This window comes from Lepisma saccharinum, chromosome 11 (genome assembly GCF_977018435.1).
Source record: "Lepisma saccharinum chromosome 11, izLepSacc3.1, whole genome shotgun sequence".
In the NCBI taxonomy this organism is placed as follows: domain Eukaryota; kingdom Metazoa; phylum Arthropoda; class Insecta; order Zygentoma; family Lepismatidae; genus Lepisma; species Lepisma saccharinum.
The window spans coordinates 6,256,732-6,281,914 of NC_139239.1; the positions used below are offsets into that span (position 1 = coordinate 6,256,732).

Below are 25,183 nucleotides of genomic sequence, written 5' to 3' on the forward strand. Positions count from 1 at the left end.
ACTGGGTGTTCTTTGTGATTGCACCTTCAATAGCTTCATAAAATCATAACTCATCCTCGTCATCGCAAATATCCAAAAGTGGAACAAAAGCAAAACGTTGTTTATTGTTTATTTTGTTATTTAGAGTCAGACGCTTTTCCAACCAGCGCCAATACTTGTCACATCTTTGTACATGTCACCCTGCACACGGAACCACGTTTGCACTGGAAACACAGTTCTTCTTTCACTTTCCGACAGGCATAGAAGTCGGAAGGTGCAAAGTCACGTCAATATGGTGGATTTGAAAAAATATGTAATCAAACAGCATCAACGAATCTCGGTGTGAATGGGTGCGTTGTCGTGCAGCAACAGTGCCCGTGAAGACAATATTCCACGCCTTTTCTCTTTGATGTTGGCTCTTGATAGTGCTATAATCTTTACACGCTTCTGCAAATAATTCGACAAAACAATACTCAGCGTATCCCATCCCCCTCAAGGCTCATCCATGGTGACTAGACGAGGAGAAATACCTTTAAGATCTTTGTTAAATATAGGAGAAAGAAGAACTAGATCCCAGGGCGGTTTCCAATTCACTCCATCACATTTTCGTCCAAAACTCTTTATGGAATAGACGCAATGTAAAACATTAGTGATCAAGGAAACATAGTCAAGGGGGAGAAAACTTTTCGACATCCTGTATATATTAGGTTTGATTGATTTATTTAGTTTATTTAACGTACCGTTTCTCCCACTTTTCGCTAATCGCGAGTCTCGTTGCCATGCAGCATTGCAACCAAGGATGTACTATTTGAAACTGAGGTTGACCTATAGGTGTGTTCTCTGAAGGTCGTCCCTTACACCCCCTCTGTATATTAGGATAACCCTGAAACCAAAATTTTATGAGATCAAACTGTAATAGCAAAAAAATGCCTCTGTACTTCAAAAGGTCGTATGCAAAGTGTCATCGCGACATCATTAACGCTCACCACAAGAGCCCCTTTTGTTTGATTGTAGGCAAACCCGCATTGCACAATCGATTTTTACTTTAATGCTGATTACGTGATAACCCGTTGTCTCATTTCGTTACATCGTGCATTATTTTCCTTAAACATTAGTGACGAATGCATCTGATTGCAATGCAGAAGAGATTTTTGCCGACTTGCGTGTCGGAGTGGCTTTCACAGCGCAGGAGTCCCGGGTTTGAATCCCGGAATAGGCATGGATGTTCCTTCTGAGTATCACCATCAATTTCATCATATTGTCACTCATCCTCATATTCGCGATTAGGCAAAAGTCTCAGAAAAGAGAAGTAAAATAAACCAATTCATTAAAATCAACAACAAATAGTGCAAGTACGATTCTCTCAATGTGATGGATCTAAAAAGGGCCCAAGTTCCTTTTGTTTTATTGTGATTCATCATGCCACGTATGCAATTCTTACAATGTTTGATTTCGATTTACGTCTGTTAAAACATACTGCGGAGTTCTCGCAATTACTTACTGCGTGTTTCCTTGTAACTGGTTTTTCTTTTCCATATACTTCAGTATAATTCTCTACTTGCCAACAGCCATTCGTTTACTATCGTCTTGGTTACGAACGAATGTTTTCGTGGTTAGGTTAGGCGGGTCAAGTTTAATTCTCTTAGCATTAAAAAAATATCCCTAATTACTTAAAAATAAAAAGATTCTAAATTACTTCTACATTCATTCCCACTAGAAGTTGAAGAGCTGTATCTTTGCGGGTGGCCTTGGCTACTCCGCGCACAGTGTGAGAGAGATACGTTTAAGTAGTTGCCACCTACTCGCCCTTTCGGTGGTCGACAGCAAGGACAGGACGTAAGGATAATGACGCGCAGCCGGTAGCTCCTCCCCCATACTACTGCGCAGCCGGTCTTGGGCAGGGTTCACACGCAAAGATACAGCTCGTCAACTCTAGTCTACGATACTTACTGTCCCTTCTATCAACGTCAATGGGGAGTGCACATGCTTGCTTAAGGTAATTTTTAAGTTGTTTATCAACAAAAATAACTTTTTTCGAAATCAAAATAGTGCTCATTACTTTAAGGCAGGTTCAAATTTCGTGTGACATTCATTGCCAAACTTCTACGATAATTAGTCTTTCTGCTAGGAAAAAGAGAAAATATCATGAAACAATTGGAACCGTTACCCTAGAAAGGGCAACTGACCATGAAAGATTCAATTATAATATACGTTAAAGAGGTAACGTAAACATTAATTGTTTGAAAAGAGTAATGTAAAGAAATGGCAAAAGAATTGTAAAGTGATAAAGCCATGAGAGTACCCATTAATTAATTAGTTAACTAGAGTGTCTCCAGTATTTAAAAAAGAGGGTGCAGAAGTGAAACAGAGGAGATAAATTCAGAAAAAGAGAAGAAAAGGATGGTGGGATATAAAGAAGTGAAAAATATATAGGAGCATGGAAAAATATATAAATTTGAGAGAGGGGAGAAGAGGGAGCAGTGGAGTGGGACGGGATGAAAGGAAAGAGAAGATGGACTGTTGACTCCTTGTTAAGCGAATGGCGTCGAGGAAAAAACCTCACGGGCGAGATGACAATGAGAGCATGAAGCACCTTCTATTGTTGATTCAGTTTCGGGGAAAACGTCTTGACGAGAGGAACATTGCTCTCTCTCTCTCTATCTCTCTCTCTCTCTCTCTCTCTCTCTCTCTCTCTCTCTCTCTCTCTCTCTCTCTCTCTCTCTCTCTCTCTCTCTCTCTCTCTCTCTCTCATTCGAGACTGACTCGACATGACAAGACTGGCGTTTAAGACAACTCGCTCTGTTTCATCCGCTCCCTTCTGAAAACCATGACAGCAGCAGGGGTTGTATTTTGGCAGGAATGAAAGACGGGGGAAAGGGGGGGGCGGAAGATAAGATAAGATGAACCACATCTGGAGATAGCATTTTTCTCCGCTCAGATGTCTCTGATTTTGCTAACGAATATCACAGAAGTTTTAAGAACTACAGGTGAGAGTTTTAGCAAGAACAAACCTTATATTTCTTATCTGCAAATGCAAAATTGAAAATATTTCTCGTTCCGCGGAGTCGTGCTGGTATTCTAAAACTCTAAAATTGCTTTTTAGATAAATAAAAATAGGCATAGGGAATTGTTTAATGTTTCAAACTATCCAGCCTATATATTGTTTCTCTTGGAGGAAATGTAACAAGGTTAAATCAATCTTTCAGATTAAAGGGGTTCTGTTGTCTGGACTCACAACCAATGTAGCTTGTATTGTGTCCTGTCCAAGTGTGTTGGTTATTATCTTTTCATCTTATCACCATTCAACATCATCTTCTTCACGATTAGCCATAAGTGACAAAAGAGCAAAGTAAAATTAATCAATGAAACCACCATATTGAAAAATCGTCTCAAAAATGTATCACACCAAAATCAAGATGTCTATTCAAGATATATTGTGTAACTCTTATGCGCCTGAATCTCTCTGGACCTAAAGAATTCTGCAGGAGTATAGACTGGTTTTTGGATTAATATATCTCTGTCATCCCATTCCTATCACTACCACATACGCAAAAAGTTTTGTACCTATCCCTGTATGGGTCTCTCTCCTCGTCTCCTTTTTTCCTATTTTTCTTTCTTCTCTTCCCCACTTTTACTTCTCATTTCCTCCCCGTTTATCTCTCTCTCTCTGTTTCTCTCATACTCTCCCTCTCTCCATTTTGCTTCTCTCACTCCTTGTTTCTTTTCATTCAATTATCCTCTCTCCCCATCTGCTTATCTTCATATTTACCTCTTTCTCGTTCTATTCTTCTCTCTCTCTCTCTCCATCTGCTTCTCCCACTTTTTACCTCTTTCCCATTCTAATCTTCTCTCCACATCTACTTCTTCCCCTATTTACCTCTTTCTCGTTCTATTCTTCTCTCTCCCCATCTGTTTCTCCTCCATATCTCTTTCTCATTCTAATCATCTTTCTCCCCATCTGCTTCTCCCCATACTTACCTCTTTTTTTATTCTATTCTTCTCTCTCCCTATCTGCATCTCCCCTACTTACCTGTTTCTCTTTCTATTCTTCTCTGTCCCCACCTGCTTCTCTTCCAATTTACCTTTTCTCATTCTTTCTTCTCTCTTCTCATCTGCTTCTCTCTATTTAACTTTTTCTCATTCTATTTTATTCTCTTCTCATCGGCTACTCTCCCAATTTACCACTATATCATTCTCTTGTTCTCTCTCCCAATCTGTTTCTCTCCCAATTTACCTCTTTCTCGTTGTATTCTTCTCTCTCTCAATCTTCTTGCCTCTGTATATACCTATCTTTTTCTCATTTTATTTTACTCTCTCCTCATCTGCTTCTCTCACAATTTACCTCTTTCTCATTCTATTCTTTTTCTTTATGCCCATCTGCTTTTCTTTACATATACACCTCTTTCATATTCTATTCTTCTCTCTCCCCATATTTACCTCTTTCTCATTCTATTCTCATCTCTCTCCATGTGCTTCTCTCCCAATTTACCTCTTTCTCATTGTATTCTTCTCTCTCCCAATCTGCTTGTCTCTGTATATACCTCTTTCTCATTCTATTACTTTCTCTTCCCATCTACTTCTCCCATTATTTACCTCTTTCTCATTGTATTCTTCTCTGTGTGTGTTCGACTTCCATCTTGACTCTCTCTCTCGCCTCTCCTCTCTATCTCAATCTTCATCTTTCCGACTTTATGTACTATCGACCCATATATGTGTGTGTTGCCGTGTTAACTCGCCCCCTTTCTTTTTGTCTCGCTATCTCCAAGAGGGTAATTCCAAGAACGGTGCTCCCATATTTTCCTATAGATTTCTTCTGCGGGCGGTAACCCCCACCCTTGCGCCTCTCCATCCCCCTCCCCTAGAGTCTCTCTATAATCTTCGTCAAACGAATATCCGCGGATAGCATCCCCACTTCATAAAGGAGCATGTCACACACACACACACACACCAAACCTGCGCCAAACTTTAGCTTCAGCTTCCCTCTGGCAGGAGGAGCGCTTTCACGTGAAATGCTTCCAGGGTACAGGGAAATCCTGCGCCCTCGAAAACCCGCTAACTTAACCGCATCCACCACATCCGAAAGTTACAAGAACAAAAATTCCGGGAACCTGGAGAATACTCTCGAATCTCTATTACTCCGGTTTCTTGGGATTTTTTCTCGCGGAGGAGTGGTGCGGTGAGAAGGCATCATGCGATTCCATATCCAATCGCCATTGCCTTCGGGCAAGTAATAAAGATAGGGTACCTTATCGAAATCCATATTGAGCGACCAGCTTGTTACGTTCTATACAGGGCGTTCAACAGTGCGCGAGATCTGAATTTTTAGCACCGTGCTGTTTCCTGTGGATAAACTAATAGTAGAGTTTGTATTTAAAGTCACTATTCTTAGCAATATGTCTACTATAATGTGTAAGGTCAAGTAAAAATAGCAGGTATCGGTCAATTGGGATGTTGGGAGAGATATACCTGATTACATGTTACATACTTTTGCATATTGGAACCGCGGTCCGGTGGGAAGGGCGTCTGACTGTCACGTGGAAAATCTGGGTTTGATTCCTGCCGGGGTAATCTCAGTAAAGCATTTTTCAAGCAAAATCCCTGCATGGAACGGCTTTGGGGTTCACGCAGCCTGTAATCAAAGCGTATATGTGTAAAAGAAAGGTTACCGCGGCCAGAGCGTGGTGCTGAGCACATCACCATCTACCTCCACATTTCCCCATATGCCTTCATGACATGTTGCAATTTGCAAGGGTTAGATTTACTCTTTTCTTCTTTATATATTATGAGGAATATTACATATTTTCCATGCACTACATGTTCTTACTTAAATTCTTCATTTTCTCAACTTCTGAAAGGGTTTTCTTTTTTTAAGAAATGTGAATATTTATTTGTGGGCAAAACATTCAAGATATGATTTTCCTAAAATTCAGTATTTTTTTATGATTCTGGCAAACCTGTCACCTTAATTTCACTTAATCTTGTTTGTCATGAAATCCAACTCAGAAATCAAGATTCCACGTGAACTATGTTGCTCATTTCTGCCCAATTTCTCGAAAAGTACTTTCTGATTCTGGTCAGCAGTTCATGTAGTAATTTTGACGGAATTTCCGAAAGACCAAATGAAACCTTAAAAAGAGTACGGAAAGGAAGGAAAACTACGAATGATATTATTTTTACATATTTCAATGATTTATTCTACAGAATTACCGTGGCGATGTGGTAACGCACTGCGAAGCCAGAGGTCCAAGATTGTACCGGATGGTCACAATGAAAGTTGCCCTACTTAGAGCCCTCTGGAGACCGTTCGAAGCATCGGATTGTGCTGAAACTTGGTATAGATGCTATGGAGACCATGGAGAAGCGAATGATGACTTAAAAGAAAGTAATTCAAATTTTCACCACCAGGTGGAAATGTGGCGCTTAGAATTAATATTTCCTTACTCAGAGCCCTCTATGGCCCGTTCGAAGCAACGGATTGTGCTCAAACTTGGTATAGAGACTATGGAGACCATGGGGAAGCGAATGATGACGAAAAATAGTTCAAATTTACAAAGTTTCAGCGCAATCCGTTGCTTCGAACTGGCTCCAGAGGTTATTGAGTAGGACAACTTTCCTTGTGGCCACCCGGTCCCACAAAACCACTACTCTCTTATCCTTCTTCCAATTTCCTAGTCCTTTTCAACTTGTAGGTGGGTCAACTCAGCTTAAGATGTGTGCTTCTCTTGGCTAATCAGTCAGAAGTGATTTTCTTCCGGAGGTCTTTCGACCCCATTTGAATTAACCATGCCACCTATTGGCAAAACAACATACGGTTGTAGCACGACTATCCTATTCAGGTTAAAGGCCTCCCCGATGGCGCAGTGGTAGCGTCGTCGCCTTGTAATCAAGGGGTCCTGGGTTCGATAGCCGGTGGAGGCACAGGTGGTTTGGATCCCACTTTAAACTGTAGGTCCAGTCCCGATTAGCCTTACTGTGCATAAAGTGGACTAACAACAACAAATCAATCAATCCATCTATTCAGGTTAAAAAAGAAATGTTAAGAAAATGATAGGCATATTATGGCTGTGGTGACGTATGAGGGAGAAGTATCCATCAAATTATAGAATTCAAGTTTTTGCATAACAGTGTCTAATGAGAATATATCAGGGGTGTTCAAACTTGTTTACACAAGGCCTGTTGGTCACGGCGGTTTTACACGATACAACTACATGAAACGTAATGCGTAACATACGAAATTCAGTTTTATGTGTACAGGGTGCGGAATTTAACGTTTCCCATTTTCATAATACCACTGCACTGAGTGACAAATCGAAACTGAGACATGGAGACCCTATCGTTGCAACAGGGCGTGTCTATGAACACGCCACGTACTGCTTTCCCCGACGATTTCTCTCCAGGTTCGGTGACATTCAGTGGACCTTCGTATCACCAACCTCACTGCACCACACTTCTTTTTGTGGGGTATCTGAAGGCTAAGGTGTACGCTCGAACCCACCAGGATCTCAACAGCCTCAAAAAATGCAATTCGTGAGGAAATTGCTGATGTTACGTCAGACACAAGTGTACAAGGAGATTGCAACACTCCATTGATGCTAATGGAGGGCATTTCAAGATGTAATATTAAAAATAATAAGGTCTGAACTGTTAATCCGAAGCCGCGGTAGCTCAGTCGTTAGGGCGTCTGACTACCATGCGAGAGACCCAGGTCCGTTCCCTTGGAGGAGAACCAGTATTTTTTCCACCTGTTCAGGGCTCCGGCGCCCTCCCAGCGTCGTATAAAGTGAGGAAACTCTGGGGGGTAAAGGCGGCCAGGGGCGTGGTGCTGATCACATCACCCCCACCTTCGGCGGTGATCAAGAAAGTGCAGGGCCCTAACTCCACACCCCCTATACGCCTTCATGGCGTGGTGCAAAGCACAGGAGAGCACTTTACGTTTTACTTTTTTACTGTAAATCCAAGACTATAACGTGCCTAACATTGTTCATTTCATGTAATTTCTTTGTATAATAAATCAGTTAGCCTATGGTATTTTGAAAATAGGAACCGATAAAAAGCCTCACGCTGCACTTAGGTGCAGTGGCATGATCTTATAAAACACATTGTGTTGCCTGAACTCGGAGATTTATTTTATAATTTGATAGAATAATATTATGTCACAAATAGGCTGAGGACTTCCTAAAAATATAAGGTTTTGCGTTTAAAAGCCGTTTCAGGCAATTCCCAAGAAGAATACATGAATTGTTTTAGTTAGTGTTATTGCCTATTTTAGTAGTAAGTGCCTATTTCGCAGATGACTGCCGTTTTCAGTGCCGAAATGAGAAAATGATGAAAAAATATTGATGTTTTATCTATTTTAGTGCTTTTTTGAATTTTTTTGGTGCGTTTTTGCCTGTCTATTTGGAGAGTTTTAGTCCTATCAATCCTTATCCTGGTAATAAGCTCTTTCCTCCCTTACGTTCCTAATAACGATCTGACGATGGATGGTGTGAATAATATAAGAGCACCAAAAAGTATATTGCCGATGAAAGAATTTTTTATGAAATATTTTGATAATAGTCTGTAATTAAGGTGTAAGACTTCTTTGGGTGAATAGTGATGAAATATGTTGTTTTCTTAAGCGTGGGGACTTCATTTTATAAAATAAAATATAATATTAGGCAACTTATTGAATGGACTGGAGCCAAACAATTTCATTTAAGTTGACGCAACATTAAAAGCCGTAGTCTGGGACAGACCTGGCCTGTGAGAAGTGAGAGGGCAGAAAAAAATGCTAGTTTGCAGGGGAGGGGGGAATCCTACGGAGACAAGAGAGATGAAATGTTCAGAAGAGGCAATCAAGAAAGAGTTCAAAAATCGCGAAGGGAGAAAGAAAATCCAGCCAGTTGAAAAAATGTGTTGAATCGGGTCGGGGACTTTCTAGAGGGGTGTTTTTGGGGAGGGGGACGATGTAGATTGGGGACGGACGCAGCGAGAAAAAAATCACACAGCCTGCTTCCTGCTCCTACCATCGACAAGTCAATGGGGGGGGGGGGTCTGAGGGGGCACCTTCCCAACGGCAAAGCTGGGCGGCGGGGGAGCATAACGCTCTCTCATCGCCTAGCGTTGTCCGCAGTCTAGGCACGGTTTCTTCAGTGCGGGCTCTTCCATAGAATTTCTAGTGTTTCTCAGAAGAGCAACTTCTCCTTTGGGAAGAATGATGAAGTAACGAAGAGCTTCTTGGCTTATTGTGATTCTCCGGTCTTGTCCTGGCAACCCGTACGGGTTGTTTGTATGTGCCCTGTCGAACCAACCTTAACTAATGTCATGGCTTAAGATAAAACTAGGAGAAATTGCGCATTTCGAGTGAGTCACTAAAAATCAAAATTGATTTTGTAAGCAAATTTATAAATGACTTGCTTCATACATAAGGAATAGATGGATTGAACCATAAACCGGTCGTTATGTTGTTTCCCCCATATCTTTGACTGGAAGTGAAGACTTGACATGAAAAGGTAGGAAATTTTTAGTCACTTCGAAATTACATGAAGCACAATAGGAACGTAATTAAGGGTAGCTATCGAACTTAATCTCACAAATATAACATACTCGTCACTAAAGAACAATTGACCTCTCCGCTGCCGTAGTTGTAACGTCGTTGCCTTATAATCAAGGGGTCTCGATTTTGATACCCGGCGGAAGCACATGGTGGTTTGGATCAGGTCAAGTCTCGATTAGCTTATCTGTACACAAAAGTGGACTTTTTCTAAAGACGGATTCTTATATTCTAACAACGTCAAAATATGAGATTGAAATTCTAAATGCACTTAACGAAGTGCAAATATTTTTTTGATAATACGATAGAATAAGTCCTTCGCTTGAGAAAATTACATTCTTAATTCAAGTGTCCCTATTGCTCTCCTTATACAGTACGTCGTGCACAACAAAATACAAAACTACTACGAGTGGAAATATAGATACAACTTTTATTTTCTAATTTCTCTACAGTAAAGCCAAGCAACTCCAATGCTATATAATCAAGTATTGTTCGTCAATTACTAATCCCATACAGTACAAATATCCAAGGGATATCTATTCGATATCCACAATGTCCATATCAGATACATTGTACATCCATAAGATATCCAGTTAGTGATATCTAATTCTCGATATCCAATATTGTCCACAACCGAATATCTAGAACTTGTCCAATTCTGAATATCCATACGTAGCTAGAACTTGTCCAAAACTGGATGTTTCGAATATTAGAAAATGAACATGTAAAATATTCCGGGGGTAAAATAGTACCCCGTTCGGATCTCCGGGTAGGGACTACTTTGGGAGGTCTCTGGACTAAGGATAAGATCTACATTAGGAATAAGGATATTAAATTAGGCACCTGAAATGTTCTGAGCCTTTACCGGCCTGGGGCATTTCAGTGTACAGTTAGTGAGATAGTTAAGTATAAATTAGATGTAGTAGCTGTCCAGGAAGTTAGGTGGCCAGGAGAAGGGAATTGTAAAACTAAAAATTATACTTTTTTCTATGGTGGTACTGAAAATCATAATTTTGGAACAGGCTTTTTTATAAATAATAGAATTATCTCGGCTCTTAAAACAGTAGAATTTATTAATGATAGGATATCATATGCAGTTTTACAGGGTAGGTGGTGTAAAATTATTTTAATAAACATACATGCACCAACGGAAGATAAAGATGAAAATACTAAAGATGATTTTTATACAGAGTTAGAACAGGTCTTTGAAAAATTTTCTCAGTATGATATGAAAATTCTGTTAGGTGACTGTAATGCACAAATTGGCAAAGAAGAGACATTTAAACCCACAATTGGTAAAGAAAGTCTTCATGAATTAAGTAATGATAATGGTATAAGATTGATTACTTTTGCAACCTCAAAGAATTTAATTGTGAAAAGTACCACTTTTAAACATAAAGATATCCATAAATATACCTGGTCTTCTCCAGATGGTAAAACTCATAATCAGATAGATCATATTCTCATTGATAAGAGAAGGCATACTAGTATAACTGACGGTCGTACACTTAGAGGTGCTGACTGTGCCAGTGACCATTATTTAGTAATTGCTAAATTAAGAGAAAGACTCTCAGTGATAAATCATAAGCAACAAAATCTAAAAGTTCTAAAATTTGATACAGGAAAGTTTACTGATGAAAGAATTAAGAAAGATTACCAAATTAAACTGTCAAATAGATTTGATGTTTTGCAGGATTTAAATGATGATGAAAATATAAATGAAACAGACGTAAATAAGAATTGGGAGCACATACGTAATGCAATAGAATTAGCAGCTAAAGAAAGTATAGGATACCATAAACCGAGAAAAAGTAAGCCATGGTTTGATAATGAATGTCATAATCTAATAGAAATAAGAAATCAGGGTAGACTTAGGTAGTTAAATAACTCTGATGATACAAATCTAAACAATTATAATAGAATAAAGCGAGAAGTTAACCGCACGTTTAGAAGTAAAAAAAGAGATTACTTGAAAAGCAAAATTAACGAAATTGAAACAAACAGCAAAAATAAAAATATCAGACATTTATATAAAGGTGTAAATGAGTTTAGAAAGGGGTGGCAACCTAAAGTAAACTTGATAAAAGATAAAGACGGTGATTTTCTAGCTGACCCAAGTGATATTCTAAATAGATGGAAGAACTACTTTAATGACCTTTTAAATGTCCATGTAGGAGATAAATCAGAAGTAAATGAAGTACACACAGCAGAACCTTTAGTTCCAGAACCTAACTTGACTGAAGTTAAATATGCTATTAAAAGGCTAAAGAATAACAAAGCACCTGGCATTGATTTAATACCAGCTGAGTTAATTAAATATGGTGGAAATTCATTAATATGTCAAATTCATATTAATTTGTTTAATATGGAATAAAGAAGAAATCCCTCAACAGTGGAAAGAATCCATAATTGTTCCTGTGTTTAAAAAAGATGATAAAATGAACTAATAATTACCGTGGAATTTCTCTACTCTCAACAACATATAAAATATTATCTAACATTCTTTTAACAAGACTAACCCCATATGCTAATGAAATTATAGGTGATTATCAATGTGGATTTAAACGTAACAGATCAACTATAGATCAAATTTTTCACATCAGACAGACACTTGAAAAAAAGTGGGAATATAATCAAAATGTCCATCAGCTATTCATTGATGTCAAAAAAGCATATGATTCCATCAAAAGAGATAAATTATATAATATATTAGTAGAGTTTGGAATACCTAAGAAGCTTGTTAGTATAATAAAAGTATGCACCAGTGAAACAGAAAGTAAAATTGGTGTGGGTATTAATATGTCTGACAAATTTACAATTCATGATGGGTTAAAACAAGGATATGCATTATCTCCATTGCTCTTTAATTTTGCCTTAGAATATGCTGTTAGGAAGGTAAAAGAAACTAAAGAAGGACTAAAATTAAATGGTGTGACTCAGTTGTTAGCATATGCAGATGATGTAGACTTACTGGGGGATGATGTGAATACAATTAAGAATAATGCTAAAATATTTTTCAAAACTGCTAAAGAGATAGGTTTGGAAGTTAACAAAGAGAAAACTAAATATATGCTTACAGGTCGAAACCAAGTGTTAGGTAATAATCAAAATCTAATTATTGATAACAACTCGTTTGAACCAGTTTCCAAATTCAAATACTTAGGAGTAATATTAACAAATGAAAATTATATTAAAGAGGAAATAAAAAGTAGGCTTAATTCAGGAAATGCATGTTACTTCTCTCTTCATAAACTTTTGTCTTCTCGTTTAATATCTAAGAAACTAAAAGTAAAAATATACAAAACAGTAATTTTGCCTGTAGTATTATATGGATGTGAAACTTGGTCCCTTACATTGAAAGAGGAACATAAATTGAGAGTATTTGAAAATAAGATCCTTAGGAAAATCTTTGGACCTAAAAGGGATGAGGAGACAGGTGAGTGGAGAAGGTTACATAATTTAGAACTACATAATTTGTATTCATGTCCAGATATTATTAGAATAATTAAATCAAGAAGACTTACGTGGGCAAGCCATATGGCACGAATGGGAGAGGAAAGAGGAGTTTACAGGATTCTTGTTGGGAAACGTGATGGTAGGAGACCTGTAGGAAGGCCAAGACGAAGATGGACGGACAACGTTGAGATGGACCTAAGGGAAATCGGTAGGGATGGAAAAGAGTATATAGATCTTGCTCAAGATAGGGAAACATGGAAGGCCTGTGTTGCTTCAGTCATGAACCTTCGGGTTTAAGAAGGCTAGAGAGTTAGTTAGTTAGTTAGTTAGTTAGTTAGTTACATGTATATTTTTCCATACGTTATCGTGCAATGGAAGCAATAATTGACTCGTTCATTAGCGCAATTTTTTACTTGTTATTTACTATTATTAGCGATTGCAACTGTATTATATTAGAATCAGAAACTGTACAAATATAGTGGAAACTAAAACCGAGTCAATACCCACTTATAGCGTCAAGAATCGCCAAGGGATATTCATTCGACGTCCATTGGATCTCCCGTCCTGGATATTCAGAGAATTACTAGTGTGGCTATTGCCTGTGACCCAGCAAGTCACGCATTCGCGCAAGTCCAGATGAAAGTTCCTTTATGAAGCTTTGTCTCTCGTTCGTTGTCGCCAGTTTGAAATGAGGTAGTTGCAATACGTACACGTGGCAGTGAATATCAACATCAAATCCTTTGAGTCCTCTGATTATCATGAACATGCATGTGAATATAAGACATTTTTCGAATGTGTAGACGTGTGAGTGTGTGTTTGCGTGCGTCCGTTTGTGTTGTGTGTGTGTGTTTGTTTTTGTGCGTCCGTGCATGGTGTGTGTCTGTATGTATGTGAGAGAGACAGCGAGAACAAGAGAGGTGTGCATGTTATAAACATACGCGTACAAATCTATCTAAATATAGGCCACAAAAAGTTTCTTGCTAATGGATAGTATTTTCTCGTATACATGCGATTTCTCAATAATTTGCGTACGATTCAGTCCAGGAGAGATCTAATGTCTAATTGGTTGATAATGCCGTAACATATCCAAAAACTACCCTGTTATATCCATATAATGTTAGGAAAATGTTTCAATCTAGTCGATAAAACATTCAGAAAACATCCTTCTTACATCCCAATCACATCCAAAAAAATTAAAAACGAGTCCAAGAACTGTTCTTTTCACATCTAAATAATGTCCAGATGAGATCCAAATGTAATGTAATAAACTTATTTTTCTTTTTCATACAATATCCAAAGTACTTACAAAAAGTGTCTAATGAAAGCATAATGTCCCACATGATGTCCGAAACATAAACCAAAAATGATGCTGAAACGTCCATAACCAGGGCCGGCGGAAAGGTGGGGGGGCGAACCAGGCCACTCCTCAGAGCAGCAAATTTTCAGGGCGGCAAAATTTGAAGAGAAGAAAAAAATAAGCCTATTGAAAACTTGAAAGTTATAATATTATATTATATTATATAACTTTAAGGTTAATATATGCCAACTCACAGTTTTGAAGGAACATATTTGTACTATCACTTTAAAACTACAGAGTACCACAAGGTTGGGAAGCAGATTCGATGCCTTAACTCCGTTCAGATATCAAGTGGGAGAGGTCTATGATGCGCTCCTTCAAATAATTGGCGACAATAAAACTGTCCAAATGGTCGCACATGAGGCTCAGTGTTGCAAACCAGTTCTGTGGCTTTACATTTCTTTGCTCACTAGTTATCTGGTATGACTTTTTACTCCACGTAATGTAATGAGCAAATGTCTTCAAAACATTAATCTACGATGTGTTAGATGCTGTTACATGATTTCTTGCAAACATATCAGCGCTTTGAAAAAAGCAGGAGTGATGAAAAAATTCAAAGTTTCTTAGACGCCACTTGGCAGCCTGGCATGGCCTCCCTACCTCCACAAGTAGAGGCGACGGTTGGCGGCGACCTGTGAGTCCCGGTTGATGAGAAAGAATTGGCATCGAATATTGTATATATGACTCAAAATCGAAAGAAGAAGCAGTTCCAGTATAATAAAACTTTTGAAGATCCACAAAAACGGTACAAAGTTTATTTTTATTACCAGGTCCTAGACGATTATTTTAGCTCTAAGAGAAAAATTTGAGCAGCTTAAACATCATAGTGAATTTTCAATTTATTTTATGATATTATGATATTTTGTCTGAAAAGTGTAGAAAACTTGCCGGAATGGTAACACATGAAGGCTACTGAATTAAAAGATGAACTAAAAGTGCTTTCGGCTATAATAAAATAATTACACCAAAGGAGACCTTAAACTGATAAAGGTTCATGATTTTGCACCTAACGTGAGTGTAGAACTTCGAATTTATTATCTTTGTCGGTAATCGCGGCAAGTGGCGAACAAAGTTTTTTGGAAATTAAAGCTAATAAAAATACTATCTTAGGTCAATCATGTCTGAAACACGCTTGTTTCCATTTATGCAAGATAGCATTATACGAAAAAGAATATTACATCCAAAAGTAAAGTTCCCTGTGCATATAGCACCATGTCATGAAGGCACATTTAGAGGATGTGGTGGTAAGGCCACACGCATTCTCGATCTAGGCCATTTTGGAGATGATGTGATCAGCACCACTCTCCGGCCGCCTTTACCACCCAGGGTTGCCCCCAGATACGCATTAATTTGAGGGTGGGTGAATCCCAGAGCCGCTTTATGCGGGAACAACGCAGGAAATAATTCAGACCTTAGATCACGCACGCGGGAGATCCGGGAATATTACATGTAATCCTTTTAAAACTCCAATCATATATAACAGACCTACAACGTTAAAGATATGAAGTCAAGCCTACATTTCTTTCCTAATACTTGTTACATTTAAGATACGTTTAAAAGAGAGAGAGAGAGAGAGTTTCATAAAATATAATAATAAGAAGAAATTAGTGTCGCATTTTTTAATGATTTACTGTGGTCGAGCGAAATATCCTTTTGTGCTTAATAGTATTGAAATAGCGTAACGAGTCTCATTATTTATTTTATAGTTTGATGCTTTACTCAGGAATATAATGAGTTTCAATTTCCCGTTGCTGCGTAATGACGGGGGTGGGGGTTGAAAGGGAGCGGCATCTGTCGCCACCGCCCAGGGCAGCAAAATGACTAGCGCCGGCCCTGTCCATAACATATCATTTTCGAGATATTTCCTGCATATCACGTATGCGGACAAATGTATATCTATTGGATATTCAGAACCTCCGATACGACTATCCAGTAGATGTCTTTTGGACATATGTGTGCTGCATGGATAATACCTAGACACTTACCCTGAATGGAAACTTAAAAGACACCAGTACTAACCTACTAGACTGATAAACGTGAAATATTGAAGTATATATACTTCTACCTAATATGTGAACTACACAACGGGAATCAACACTTATAATCAACTGAAGTATTTCATGCCGTGATCTCATTTCTACTTAGGCAAATGCGCAAGAATATTAGTATTAAAATTTACTTCTAACTCTTACAAAATCTACAGCTATTCATTTCACAATTAGAATCTTTAATTATGTTTAAAATAGTTTTACACTCAACTCTGGTCCTAAAGGAAGATAATTTAAATCATATTTCGGCTATTATCGTATATGTGCTGCCATCTATACTGCAATGCAGAACTTCCACTACAGGTAGCACTGCAATCGTTAGAAACCTAATTACTGACTTCTCCTCGTACAAATGGAACACTTCCAGTTGAGCAGATGGTGCACTCTGGAAGCAGTAAGCAAAAAAAAAAAAAAAATCTGTCGAATTTTGCTCAAGGGACGCCTCAACGCTGAGGAGAGAGAGAACACAAGAGTCGCTGGTTTGAACAGTTGCGAAGGATCTTCACAGAATGGAGGGGGCAAAACGAGCTGTCTTCGTGATGGATTCAAGAAATCTCCCAGATGTTTAATATGCGCAGCGCCTCCTACCGGCCGAATAGGCATTCACTTTGCAAACAGTAAAAAAAGAAGACAGAAAAAAGGAGGAAAAAATGCCCTTTCTCTTAAAAGGACGACGAGCCTTGCCATCAAACCGCCAACTTACTTCAGATGGCCGGGATTACAAAACCCAGTGCGCAGAGATTTTCCTAGCCCTGTTGGTTCCCTCCCCCCCCCCCCTTGCTCCTCGTCCCGGAGCATTTCCGTTCTTCTCCATTGAGTGGGGAGATTTCCTTACAAAGCCCCTAAGAGTAGTCTCCCTCAATTGTTATGGATTTACCCACTGTCCTCTTGTTTTTCCCCCCTCCATGCGGCACAAAAGTAATGCCCGCTCCTCTGCGGCCGCATCAAAGACCGTGGACCGAGGCATGAGGAAACATCCCGAGGGATTACCGACACAAGAAGAAGGAACGCCGTATCTGTCGCGTGTGATAACAATGAATGGTGCCACTTAGAAGGCATAATAAATATTTATGCCACAATATATTCTCGGCTGTTGTACTGATTTCCCTCAGATTACACCAGTCTCTCGTGTTTCTTGTTTTTTTTCTTTTTTAGGGAAGAGAGGTTGACCACCCGGTGCTGGAATTCATAAGTAGATTGCTACTAATGTTGGAACATGATTGGGTGGTTAATGCTTCAATGGGTGAATTGATGCGGGGGCAAATAAAAATCTGTTTTAACAGTAACGAAATAACTCTCCTATGTCTTTTTCAACCTTACATTGTTATGGGTTTCTTGCATTTTTGTTATTTCTGACACGTAAGGCCTAATCGCAACGATGAGGATGATTAGATGAAGCTCATGAATCCTCATGAAGAACGTCTATGCCTGGGTCGGGATTGGAGCCACGGGACTTAGGTGTTCTGGCTTTCTGCTCTCGCATTGATCTCATTATGTCTATCGCAATAACTTTTGAAAGTATAATGGTTCCGACGTTCTCAAAATCGAAAACTTGTGTCTCGAAATGGGATTTATATACAGCGTGTCCCGCTTATACGTATAATAAAAGAAAAAATCACAACTTTCTTATTTACCAATATTTTTTGTCCAAACTTTGTACAAACATGTAACAACTCAGAATTTTTTCTTACAAATCAAGAAAACTAGCGCACTTCCACATGTTAACCGTTAGTGGCACGGAAAATGTCAAACCGGTTGTCAGCCTCAAGCCACACATTTTGAAGCATGTGCGGGGTAATGTTGCTTACTGCAACCACAATTCTTTCATGCAAATCTTGCAAATCTCTAACCGGTGTACAGTAAACTTTGTCCTTAACACACCCCCACAACAAAAACTCACACACTGTGAGGTCTGGTGACCGTGGGGTACATTCAATAACATCCGAACCTCTTCCTATCCATTTTCCATTGAAATGCTCGTCCAGGAAGTCTCTAACAAAATTTGAGAAATGAGCCGGTTTCGCGTAACTGTTTTCCCCATTTCTTTATTGAAATGTACGATGGAACTACTTCTTTAGCACGCAAACCATAACATGCACGATATCGTCTCTGCACAAGTGTCACAGACTTCACTTCGGACAACGTTAAAACACAAAACACCTTTTCTTGTGGCGACCACATGTCGAATGGCTACTGAGGAACTTATAATATCAGTTTTCAAGACATTCTGGCTACTGCGCATGTGCAACTACCACTGAATGTGTTGCTAAAAAAATTTCTGAGTCATTCTTTAAAATGAAACAACAATCACATCATTCTGACAGTTTTTTTAGAAGTTATGAATTTTTCTTTTATTATACGTATAAGCGGGACACGCTGTATATGTTCACGTCACCTTTACGAGGCATTAAAAGTGAGAATGGTTTTAAGAGAATGAAAGACGAAATGGGGTAAAGTTGAAGTCCACTTTATATCAGATATACTTATCGGGACAGAACCTATAGTTCAAAGTAGAATTTAAACCTCTGTGCAATGCACCTCCACCTGATATCGAACCAGGACGTCCTTGACGATGATACCGCTACCCTATCGGGAAGCCCTTGCATTAGAGAGACAGAGTGTGTTTGATCCCGTCCTTCTTACCGGGTCGAATTTTATGGTGAAAAATATGAAGAAAAAATGAAAAATATTTAAAATAGTCAAAGTCATATTTTACTATTTTTTTCATTTTTTTTCAGAAACGATTGACAACTGACGGTATATATTATTCTGCTTCTCACCTGTGTTATTCTGAGAGACACCTAGAAATAGTGCACACAAAATGTGCATGGATTGAATTGATATTTATGCGGGAAAATGTCAGTCAACTTGACGATCTGAAGATATGCACAGTAAGGGGAACATTGTCGTTATGAGCCTCCCCGATGGCGCTGTGGTAGCGTCGTCGCCTTGTAATCAAGGGGTCCCGGGTTCGATACCCGGTGGAGGCACATAGTAGTTCGGATTCCACTTTAAACTGTAGGTCCAGTCCCAATTAGCCTTACTGTGCATAAAGTGGACTTAAGACATCAAATCAATCAATCAATCAATTGTCGTTATGAAATCATTAAAAACAGATCCTACAAATCTCATGATCTATATATTCATTATTTGGCGGATTCAGTTTCCAAGATCATGGTAACCTTTAGGCGGAAATATAGTGCGTTCCCTATGGCCTAGCGATAACGTTGTCGCCTTTTAATCAAAGGGTCCTGCATTTGCTACCCTGCACATGGTACTTCAGATCCCACATTGAAATGTAGATCCAGTTCCATATAAGTGGACTTAGAACTAAAAATCACAACTCATTCAAGAAGAAATCTGTGCAAGATTGGATTTCGGGTCAACGTGTAAGTTGAAATTGTCAATTGTCCCTAACAACCTCCGTACAAGTGGAATGGAGTTTTTATTCTGCCATTATAAAGCCTTGTGGTTGGATGATGCTAGAGAAGTTCCAAGTTTCAGTTATTTGTGCTTGTGATCCCGGTACGTTGCTCAAGGTTCGTGGAGTGAATGAGTAGGTAAAGAGAAGTGGACAAATTTTTATAAAAGTTGTTTTCATTCTGCATGCACTTATCATTTGAAGACCGAGCACTGGGATATGTTTGAATCTGATTGGAGATGAAAAGTTTCTCTGATTGGTGTAGAGATGAGGAGTGGAAGTCTGACTTCTGTGAGCACAAGAGTCCCCGCTCCCGTACCAGTTTCCCAGTTCAAGAAGTTGCTTGCAAATTAAATTGAGCTCGATGGCGGATCCAATCGCAAGGTGACGCCCGCCCCTGCTTTGTGACGGGCTTCAGAAGCCAGTTTGGCATGAAGGACCTACCGTTTATATGCATAATCCGTTTAGTACTCGGAGCTAACTACGTTGTTTACCTATCCAGAGAACGACAAAGTTTTGTTCAGTTCCCTAACATTTTCGCCCCGTTTCCCAGTTTCGAATTGCTCTCGGAAAGAAATCGTTTAATATCGCATTTCGGAAAGTGCTGGCAACTAGAGGAAAGTGGTCCTTTTTCTGTCGCAGAGTAGTCGTGTTGCAGACACAGTGAGAGTGGTGTGGATTACGTCACCAATTTGGGACCGGTATGTACATTCACCAGCAATAAAAATGGGACGCCTATATCCTGAAATACTAGCCTCGCTGCAAGGCGTTTTGTGTGTTGCCTAACTCTACGGCGATAAATGGATTTTAATAGCACATTTTTCAATGTCAATTTCTACTTGCATGGGAGCGAGTATTTCAGAATAAAGGTTCACGAATCAGATGACGAGGGGTTTCCCACTGCACGAACGCGACCGACGAAGCCTCTTTCCTCGCTCACTCCCTCATTTCTACCCCTCTCACAATGCTCCAGTACCGCTGCTCTCTCTGCAGTCCATACGAAAGCACTCTTTCACAAATACAATGTGTTGCCAGACTTGATTTATACTACCATAATGAACCACATAACCGTATTTGCCTGCGTATAATACATTTTGTATACATTCTTGAGGAAGAACTTTGAATATATAATGTACTGCATTTCAAATATAAAGTAATATGTACGTCTACTTTCAACAAATAACTTACCTAATCTAATTAGTTAAAGAATGCATTTTAATTTTCTTCGTCAAAACCCAGAAATTCACATCCAGAGCTGGATGAATCCTCTTCTAAATCAGTATCCGAGTCCTCATACAACAAATTGTCCTCTGTACCATCCAGTGCATGACTAATCCAACAGTTCTTTAATAATTTAACGCACTGTCTTAGTATTCACAGCATCCCATGAAGCTTTGGCCCATTCACAAACTTGTGAAATGCTAGGCCTTCTCCATCTTCCTTAGTATCCATTTTTCAGACCTATTATTAATGGAAAAAGTGTACCTTATACGCCGGCAAATAAGATATTTATTTTTTGGCTAATTATGCGGCGCCGAAATTGATTTTGTGCCCTCTACAAGTCCTCTACCCTCTTACAGGATAGGTCTGAGATTGACACTATTATACAACTGCACCACCTATTACAAGTAAGAAAAAAAATTCGTTATGAAAAGCAACATTTTATGATTATCATACAATTGTGATAACTGTTTACAGCAATATTTTTCTTTGTATATTTCAGGTCTGGAATGACTACCAGCTGCGTTGGGACGAAGCGGATTATGGGGGGATAGGGGTCCTCCGACTCCCCCCAGACAAAGTGTGGAAGCCTGATATAGTGCTCTTCAACAAGTAAGTAGAAAATATGTTAAGTTAGTGTTATGCTAAGTTTTCCGGTTGTAACCGAAAAGAGATGAACTTATGTTTGGCATCGTCTTCAAGTTTTCGAAAAGAATAATGTATTTTTCGTTTTCAGATACCTCATTATGGATTTTCAAAAGATTATTGAGTCAAGAACCATATTTTTCTGGATTCGGAAGAAAGTATGTAATTCGAAAAGATCACTGAGAAAATCTGGAAATATTGATCTCACAAACATAATCGCTAATTTTTTGTTCACACCTCGTACATGAGCAAAATGCACTAGAAGGGTATTTGTATTAAACAGGCGTTGTGAATATTGAAATGCCACAATCCTGAACCCATATACAATTGATTATGACGAATATTCACGGTACTGAAGTCAACGACGCGTTTCATTTTCGCGATCGAGCAAGCTGATAATTCTCCACTGAATTAATATATTAGCTCTGCTCGAATATGGAGAAATACGTGTACCTGTTCCGACAGGGGGAAAATTATTGCCGGAGACAAAGTTTACAAAACTTTCCACAGCAGCTAGTTCTAGACCTCTAACCTCCTTCATTTTCTCCAAGAGGCGAAGACAAACGGAAAGTTCCAGTGTGTGTGAGAAAGAGAGGAGAGAGAATTGAACCTCGTTGATTGGAATTCTGGAGAAATCTCTTCTGATGCTGAGAACTTTGGCGGAACTTATCCGAAGTGTATTTAACATTCGGTGCGTGATAAAGCCTAACAGAAAGGAAAGGATTGATTAAGGGGTCTGCAGGGTGACACGAGAGGCTCTGGAGAAATTTATTTTACTGTATTTCATGGGTCATTTTCAGGGAACGGATTTATATGTAAATACATATTATGTATGAAGCTGAAATAAACTATATTTGGGCACATCATGGCATGTAGACTCGAAAACTTCCGGTTTTATTTTACATATTTTTACATATGTATATACAGATTTGTTTTATTATAATTTGTTGTGAAATTTCGTCTGAAGAAGACCCTGTTATAGTGCAGGAGGCCTTAGAAAGATCGCTTCGCGGGCTTACAGCAGTCGACAATATGGGTGTGTGTCTGCTAGAACCAATCAGGTCCGCAAATGAGCGAGCCCGGTTGCCACAGCTAGCTCGCTGCACCCTTCTGGAAGGGTGAGTGAGTGACCTCTGCTTGTTGCTACCTCGGCCTCTTTGTTCGGCTGAGGAGCAGACGACACGAGAGTATCGGCAATAGTGTGCAAGCGACGTCCGCTGTTAGCCCGCGAAACGCTCTTTCTAAGGCCTCCTGCACTATAGAGGGTGGAAACATAACGTTTTTATGTATATTTTTACACTATAAATGTTTGCCTTGGTCAGCATTTTAATGTTTTATTAACATGGAAACAAGGGTTAACAGTGTTAACATATATTAGGTTTTGCCTCATGTTTTACTTATTTTTACATATTATTTCCATATTTCAGAACATTTCTCAACATATACTCCATATTCGCGCAATAACTACAGAGCGTTCCCCTGACATTCACTACTAGACTCTTCGGCAAGCGGCCCGGCGTCAGCGCTTGTCTTTCCCGGTGAACGGAGTCCGCGACAATCGCACGCTGAAGTATATTTTCTTCGCTCCCCTGCCTTCGCTCTCTTTCCCTTTCTGTTGACGTTGCAGACTGACGCCAGTATAATCCTCCCTCGGAAGTTGTGTCGTGTCCGTGTGTTGAAGAGAGTGACTTAATATGGCACCACAAAAGTTTACATTACAACAAAGGATTTATCTTGTCGAGTGTTACTTCGAAAAGATGAATTGTAGAGAAGTGCGACGACGTTTCCTGGTGTTCCCGTTCCACATAGGAGCACTATTTTAAACCTCGTAATAAAGTTTAGAGTAACAGGGTCAGTTCTCAATAAAAGTGGAAAGAAAAATGGAGAAATCTAAAAAATAAAGTATACAAAGACAATCCGCACACCATCCGTGAGTTAATAGAGAGTATTGTACGAGAAATCGGGAGAATTACAGTAGACGAACTTGCACGTGTAAATGCCAATTTCCTTCGGAGATGCCTGGAATGTGTTGCAGCAGAGGGACATCTTTTTCAATACCTTATGTAGTCAAGGTTAGTACACAATATGAAAACTGTAATTTCAATAGCAGACTCTAGCGACTGTCGCGGACCCCGTTCACCGGGAAAGACAAGCGCTGATGCCGGGCCGCTTGCCGTCGAGTCTCGTAGCGAATGTCAGGGAATGCTCTGTACATATCCCCATGTTACCGAAAGAGTTGGATGAATTTCTTACGAATAACTCACGAAGTCCAAAGCGACATTAAACGAACGAAAGTTTAAGTCCATTTTATACCCTCCAATTGCGTTAATTACAAGTTTTCTGTCATCCGTACAATAATGTTTTTTTAAAAAACACTTGATATTCCTGAATATTTACAATTGTTGCCAAAAGAGAATGAGGGTTTAATCATCGGCCCCTGGTTGTGATAAACGTTATTTCGGCAACGTTCGAAGAGTGTTCCAAGTCATGCAGTCCATTCCTAACCCCACCCGACAGCAGCACCAGAAGCAACGATTTTGTGGCACACGTACGAGATTTGTTTCTGGTTTCTCGTCAAGACAGTCACGGTAATAGTTACAATTTCAAGTCCATATTTGACTCCAATTTTTGGTGAGAATAACTAAGTAAGGTAACGGGGGGTTAACGCCATGCTAAGCTTCTTCGATTTTTCCTGGCATTATAAAAACATCTGGCAATGTAAAAACTGGATAAGGCAATAGATGCATTTTTTCGCTAGCAACAAAAAAATTATGGTATCTTTATTTCAAATAGTAAATTTTCTGAGAGCTTTTTTCTAAGAAGGTGCATTTTGGCGTTATTTCCCACATATCCGGGTAATTACTCACTTTATACACACTTGAAGCATTATTCATTCTACAACTATTTAGAAGATGCCATAACATGCAACGTATAATGTATATTATATTAATATAAACATATAGTAAATGGAAATGTATATAATACACAAAAACAGATTCTATTTTCCACGTATATTTATTTTCTACAGTACTGATACATTTTTTTATCTCTTGAAATCTATAACTTTAAGTGAGAAAACAAAATTAAATTAAATAGAAAATTGAATGAATAAGTGCCCGTGTTGAAGATATCTCATATTAACAATAAACGCAATAGCAAAGTTGGCGTTGTTACCCCAAATTGAAGTTGGCGCTATTACCCATAATATGGAAGTTCCTCTTTCGGAATGCATTTTGCTTCTTCCTCAAAACAAAGCGAATTAGTTAGTAGTATGTTTGGAAAACATAACGACCCACGTACAAAAATAATACAGAGCGCGAATTTCTAACGTGAGCAAAAAACTTCTGCGCACTAAGAACTTACCTTCTCAAGTTTACATCAGCGTCTCCGAATAGTCGCTTCCACCACAAACAGCTAACTCACACTGGGAAGAATGGCGCGACGTCAGAACAAAGAAATTACGTGACTTACTTGCTAGTAACGCACACACTCCATATGCCATCTATCGAATTCAATTTCAACTT

At 39.0% G+C, this 25,183-nt stretch overlaps 1 protein-coding gene across 2 annotated transcripts in view; it reads left to right on the forward strand.

The window, feature by feature from the left end:
* The window catches only part of nAChRbeta1 (nicotinic acetylcholine receptor beta1), a 373,117-nt gene that overhangs the window by 252,177 nt on the left and 95,757 nt on the right, over window positions 1-25,183 (forward strand). For both annotated transcript variants that reach the window (XM_083130650.1, XM_083130648.1), the window contains exon 4: window positions 21,517-21,626. In XM_083130650.1, coding sequence (XP_082986776.1) covers window positions 21,517-21,626 — 110 coding nt within the window. The remainder of the gene's footprint in view (window positions 1-21,516; window positions 21,627-25,183) is intronic.